This window comes from Pseudochaenichthys georgianus, chromosome 4 (genome assembly GCF_902827115.2).
Source record: "Pseudochaenichthys georgianus chromosome 4, fPseGeo1.2, whole genome shotgun sequence".
Lineage (NCBI taxonomy): Eukaryota > Metazoa > Chordata > Actinopteri > Perciformes > Channichthyidae > Pseudochaenichthys > Pseudochaenichthys georgianus.
Genome location: NC_047506.1, coordinates 12,474,661 through 12,481,135, shown reverse-complemented (window position 1 = coordinate 12,481,135; position 6,475 = coordinate 12,474,661). Strand labels below are relative to the sequence as shown.

The 6,475-nt window shown below is 41.1% G+C and overlaps 1 protein-coding gene across 1 annotated transcript; it reads right to left on the bottom strand.

Moving 5' to 3' along the window:
• Window positions 1–237: 237 nt before the first annotated feature.
• On the bottom strand, window positions 238–6,464 carry clcc1 (chloride channel CLIC-like 1). The gene is given in 20 exon segments (XM_034081288.2): window positions 238–369; window positions 2,030–2,080; window positions 2,189–2,206; window positions 2,209–2,319; window positions 2,322–2,559; window positions 2,561–2,757; window positions 2,837–2,983; window positions 3,242–3,253; window positions 3,255–3,320; window positions 3,322–3,342; window positions 3,691–3,726; window positions 3,728–3,787; window positions 3,886–4,026; window positions 4,343–4,440; window positions 4,443–4,484; window positions 4,487–4,562; window positions 4,703–4,737; window positions 4,740–4,808; window positions 5,827–5,938; window positions 6,034–6,464. Coding segments are annotated over 20 exon segments (1,794 nt in total). The 5' UTR covers window positions 6,166–6,464.
• Window positions 6,465–6,475: the final 11 nt, after the last annotated feature.

Genomic DNA, 6,475 nt, shown 5'->3' with positions numbered 1-6,475 from the left:
AGACGCAAAAATAAACCTGAAATAATTAACACATTCATCAAACAGCATTGATATCTACACTCAGGGAAAGATATCTTCCTTGGCTGCACGGCAGAAATATAAAGCTAGTTGGCAACACTGGACTGGCTCCCTGATTGAACCTTTGAAATGTTGTGCATGCACATTTTTAACAATGCCTGTACGTCGTAACTGTCCTTTGCATCACAGTCCAACAAAAAGCACCAAACACTGAAGACGCTAATCCTCCTGCTCAGAAGCTGCCTACTCCGCTCATGTTGGAGACGTCTCCTGAACAGGAACTCCGACGGTTTCAACGTGCAGCAGCGAGACAGAGGGGGTACTGTCCTCTGCTGGAGCATGCAGGTCCTGCTGGGACGAGGTAAACATCAGAAATATATTAGACAAAAGGTTACATTATTAAATAAAGATGTGCAAATAACACATTCATAAAGCAAAGTCTAATAGATTCAGCAATAATAGATTGAGCCCCGATATGTCTACTGATTTAATAAAGCAACTGCCTCGTAAAGGAATTAAGCCTAATGCTGGCTTGAGTCCCTAAATGTCGTTACCAGAGGTTTTCAAACTGGGAGGCCGGTCCTGTTAAGGGATGCTGAATACTGATTTAAGAGACTCAGTAAATAAAAAGAAAAACATTATAATCAATCAATCAACAATTTATTTATATAGCCTAATATCACAATGTGATAATGTGTCTTAGGGGGCTTCACAGTTTGTACAGAATACATTCATAGATGCATTCGTTTTCCATGAATCATATCATATAGCCTTAATGTTTTGGATTAAGGTCAGTAGGGTCAGAGGCACAGTAGTTTTAAGGACTGATTTTTTTTATGTAAGTAATGTAGCCTGATGTTATTCCAACAGCAATATTAAGTATCTTGGCTCACAGTATCAGAATTTGTAAACCCCTGGTCTAATCTGACTAACCCCTAGTTTCCACCGGGTCGGTCTGCGGCGCGTTACGGGCGCGCCGCGGTTTTGGTCCGGCCTCCTCCGGCGTCATACCCTACCGGGCGCGTTTCACGAGCGTTTCAGAAGCATTACGGAAGCGGAGCGTCGTGCATGCCGGCTCGCAGTTTCAGTTGATTTGAGCATATTTCCTGGACAGACTTTGTACAGACAAAGTTAATAATAATTGTAATATCCCAGTTATAAACGACATGAATCAAAGATGTGTTGCTGTTATTTTAGTGGTAAAATCATCATAATTATTCTATATATAGGCTATAATTTACACAGTGCCTGTAAACCGGAGGAGAACGCTGGCATTTCTCCTCCTACTTGAACGACTACGGAGGGATAGGGTCTGCAAAATGAGTTTGCGTGTGTATCTATATGCTATATATGCTCTGAACGTTCCACTTCCTGCCTGCCCGACATTACCCTTACGGCTGTGTCGCGTCGAAAAATAGACTTCAATCCTATTTCGAGCGGAGCCCAGCGGCGAGACGCTTCTGGGACGCTTCTGAGCTGTAACGCGGCGCGTCTGGTGGAATAGCACCCATTGACTAGAGTGGCTGCGATCCTTGCGGATGCCGCGGCGCAGCCGCAACGCGGCCGTAACATGCCGCAGACGGACCCGGTGGAAACTAGGGGTAAGATGTTACAGATGGCAATTAAACAATTATTAACTCAATGTACTTTTTGAAATGGAATTCCACTTCTTTATTGATAAGAAATTATATATATCTATCAATTATTATTTGGAAGCTAAACGAGAAGAAAATAATTTCTTCAGATTTTAGATATCATCAAATTCATTTATCCGTATGTCATGGTATTTTGGTTAAAATTGGTATTCCACTTCACTTAGTACATGATGTGTGTTACCTTTTAACAAACTTAATAGGTATGGTGTGGCAGCAGAAACCCAGGACATGAAAATATAGCTATACATTTTATCCAAAGGTTACTGGCTGAACACATTCACAATATGGATTGTAAAAAACACAACACATGGAAGTGAGGAATTAAAATATGAACTAGTTATGAAATACTTATTTACCAATTGATGTCGCCTGTGAATATTCACCATCCCACTTTTGCATGGGCAAAGCTGAAGCATTAAAAAATAAACAGGGTACTTTGAGAGTTAGAAAGCAGTATTTTTCCAAACTCAGACATTATTAATTTAATTAAGTTTTCAAGTAGTTAAACCACTCACCTGGACATCAGTCTGTGACACGGCCTTCCTTCTGGCTGAGAGCGAGCTGCCGCACTATCTTTGCTGAGTTGCTCTGGAGGAGGTACTTCATTCCCTCTCAGAGGTTTAGATTCGCTGGAGATTCAGCGGGTTTAGATTCTGTTTTGGTCGTGTTAGCAGCAGCATTGCTAGCACTCTCTCCTTCCATCTCTTGTGTCTCCGTCTGGTTTTCTGACTCAGCAGAGACAATCTGCTCCGGCTCACTCTGCGTAGTATCTGCCTCATCCTCGCTGTAGGGAGGCTCGTCTGCGTGAAGTGTTTCCACAACCTCTATGGCTGGCTCCTCCCTGGGTCTTTGGGGCCGCCTCTGACCCAACCTGGTTCCCTCCACCATTAGCAGGAGCAGCTCGGAGCTTCAGGGCAGGTTGTGGTGCGTCCCCGCCCGCTAAGTAGTCCCCGCCCTCGATCTGCTGGATTCGAGGCTGCTGCTGTTGCTCCAGCTGTGGAGGAGGGGGATCCCTGCGAGGTCGGCGGAAAGGAGCAGCGATGCCATACTGGAAGGCTGCCTGCACACTTCCATACATGCAAACCTGTAGATTCGATTAATATATATCAGTATAGAGAAACATTTATTTTATGAGGGTCAGTGTGTCTATCAACACTCCTTACCACAATGGCAAGCACGATGGTGAGGAGAACTGGGATCTGCAGGGTAATCGGTAGATCTTTGAGGAGGGCAACAAGAAACTCACTGATACCCTGCCCGATGTGCTTCAGCGGCTCCGTGATCAAGGTCGTGACGGTAACTGCGATCGCCTAAACAGAGAGGAAAATGTCACTATTTCCACACCAATATAGATATTCAAAATCAATAGAAGACTCTTGATTGTTAAATGGGAACATATTTATAAGACAGAGTAAAATGCTTTATATTCTTCCTCAATTATTGCCTTAAAACAACAATGCAACAGTTTGGCTCTTTTATGTTTTGATGTATTAAAACATAGGTAACATTTATTGTCACAAGGTGTGTTCTTAGACTGGAAACACATACATGGCATTACAGTGAAATACCTTGGTTGGAGGGTACCAGCAGAATGGGGTTGACCAGAAGGACTTCATAGTATTTCTTACAGGGGTCATCTTGAAGAGTTAAAAGTGCTTCTGAAGAACTCCTGTAGAAAAACAATTGAAGATATTAGAGGTAGTTAGGAAATCAACTGAAGTTCAATTCGGGGATTCAAGCTTCTTCTTTAAATCTTGGTATCCATAGTATTAGAGTGCCTCCTGTCGACAAAAATCTACCGTCAAACATCAGTTTAAAAGATACTCCACCTGATGGTAACTCGTTTTCATAGTTTCAACTTATTCCATTAATAGCCTCAATGGCTTTTAATAAACTTCAACGTTGGTAAAGTACCGATACTGTCATAGAAGCATAGACACTATCATATTTATTCTTCATGCTATTGCTGTGCAATGGAAACCATGCATTTTCAACTATATGAACCACTTGTAATCACCTTTCAAGCGTCACTCCAGTCAAATTTCTTAATTCCCAGTGCACTTTTCATAGTTCTCCATCTTCACTTGGTTTCTTTGGTGGTCAGCAAATGCAATCTGAAAAAACAAATTAAAAAAAACAGCAGTATTACAAACCTGCCAAAATAAAGAAAGCGGTATTGAATGTCAGCTTAACACAAGCAATGGAACTTAACCTTGTACAGATAGAGCCAGTTCCAGACAATACTGACGAGGAAGCAGACAGCGAACAGCCGCCAGAACTGAACAAACCAGGACACCGTGGACCACAGCTCAGTGCATATGATGGCCACCATCACCAGCACACAGAGGCACACCTGGAATAAACAGAGAGAACAGAACAGAACGTGAATAGTTACACAAGATGGGGAAAATATACAGAAAATATGCCAACTAAAGCATTTTAAAAGTACTCAGACATTAAGAATTTGCATTTTAAGGCTACATAACCAGTTACTTTGCAACACATGATCCAATATCACATAAGACACAAGCAAAAAGTATTTAAGGCTACACTTATTTTAAAGCCCTAATTCTGAACAGTGACTATTTTTATAATAATAATAATAATAATACATAATTAAAGGATTTTCACACTCATAGACAAAGATTTCAATGAATAAATGAGCTTACTTTTAATACTGTGTCAAGCTCCACGCCAAAGCTGTCTTCAAAATGCCACGTCCATGTCTCGTAGTCATGTGGTCTGAGATCGACCAGTATCTGACTATGGCGTTGTCCAGAGCGCCGGTTCTCCAGCTGTCCTCGCCCTCCGGAGAGCCTGAATCTCTGTCATGGCTTGGGTGGACATTCTGATTTTGGCATCATAAAAGACTTCTGCTGAGTCACTGGGCTAGGGAGGAACCGGGACAGGTAGCATTGTCAAATGAGGGCCACAAGATGATTGCAAAAAAAGCTTGGGTCAATTTAAGTTTGGCAAAGACCTATTTAAAGTCACATGACGAAGCGTTAACATTTGAAAAGACCACCTACCAGACCAACTCTTAGTATTTCCTTCCGGAGTCTGTGAGGAATCGTTTGAAAACTGGATTGCATGTAGGCTGCTGTGAGATGACCGATACTTTCTTCTTCAGTTCTTCTTCAATCTGAATGAAAGCAAAGCACACCATTTGTAGATCTCTACTTATCCATGAAGGAATCATATCTCATTCCCATATGAAGGTTCAGATTGAAACCAAAGGACAATCAGCAGGGCAGGACTTTTTGTTTTCACGAGAAATGGAATTAGTAAATTACGATTAAAAAAGAATAACCTATCTGTTCAGTCGGTACCGCAGCTTCACAAAAACCACCAGACCACACACAACACACACATCACAAGCCATGAAACGAAGAAGATTTGTATTGTTGTTTTTTATATATTTGTATGTTTTATAAATTGCACTGTTGAGGAACCTGCGATCTAAGTCATGCATTACATAATTACATTGTAGTTTTGTATATGTTATGACAATAAACCTTGAATCAGTTTTCAAAAGGCACAATAAGTAGGATCTGGTGGTTGGTTGTAGTTTGTAACCTACCTACTGTAGAACACAGTTTTCGGGGTTTTCGAAATGAATGTCATTGTGCACTTCAAGCCCTTGGCCGAATTTGGCATCATAACTCGAGTGATACCATTGCAAAATAGTCTCTAACTTATGTATGAGTCTATACAGCACATCGTTTTCAGCTAAATATTTTTAAAACTGTTATATATGATGTATTTGTGAAATTGTCAAACACAGAAAGCATACATACATAGACCCTCACAATAAAGGGAGTAAAAGAGACACCATTCTACCAGGGAAATACTTTAACTAAAGCAGAGTTAAATCAGTGAATTCAGTAAAACAAAATAGTGTATAACTATTCTATGGTATCTCTAAAAACTATGTGAGAAAACGTACATGAAATAACTCGTGAATACACACAAAATCTTAATCCAACATTATTTCCTTTTAAAACGTGTTTTCTTTGTTTTTCTGTTGCATTAACACAAATATTGATTTACAAGTACTTTTTATTCAGACCTGATCTGCAGACACACTGGTTGCCCTGGTGTAGCTGTAGATACTTAACAGAACTGTTAACACATGCCAACACTCTCTGACCACCAACCTCTCTCTTCAGATCCACCACTTGTGTGTTGCACGACGTCAGCTCCTCCTGGTTGGAGTCCCGAGTAAACTCTCTCCTCTTGGTTGGCACATTTTCATAGTTTGCAGGCTGCAAGGCATACACACACTCGAATATTAACTGTCACAATATCAACATAGCTTAAGGGCCTTCAAGCCAGTTTTTAACAATAAACGTCAACCAACCTCTGCAGGCTGCCTCATCGTTTTTGTGCTTGCATCGTAGTTGAGCATATCAAACGGGTCTATCCAGTCGTTGTCCGCCTCCTGTGCCGAGCCACACAGAAACAGGCTGACAACCACGACAATGAGGAGCATCCCGGCACTACGGGGGGTATCTGCTAACTATATATCTGACAGAATATCCAGAAAGACTTCCTGGAAAGTGAAAGCAAATGCAGGTGGCTTACTTTACCCCCTGTGCTCAAGCTAACGTGACTAAACAACGTTACTTAACAAGCTAATGGTGAAAACTGCTTTGATCATTCAGAGCCAGCGACTCAAACTGAGCGAAGAAGATACTTTAATATTCGATAGCTATAATAAAACGATGTATATTTAATACTTTCTACTCGAACAACACCATAACAGCTAGGCATTACATCAACAAACTGTCAGAGCCGCTTTA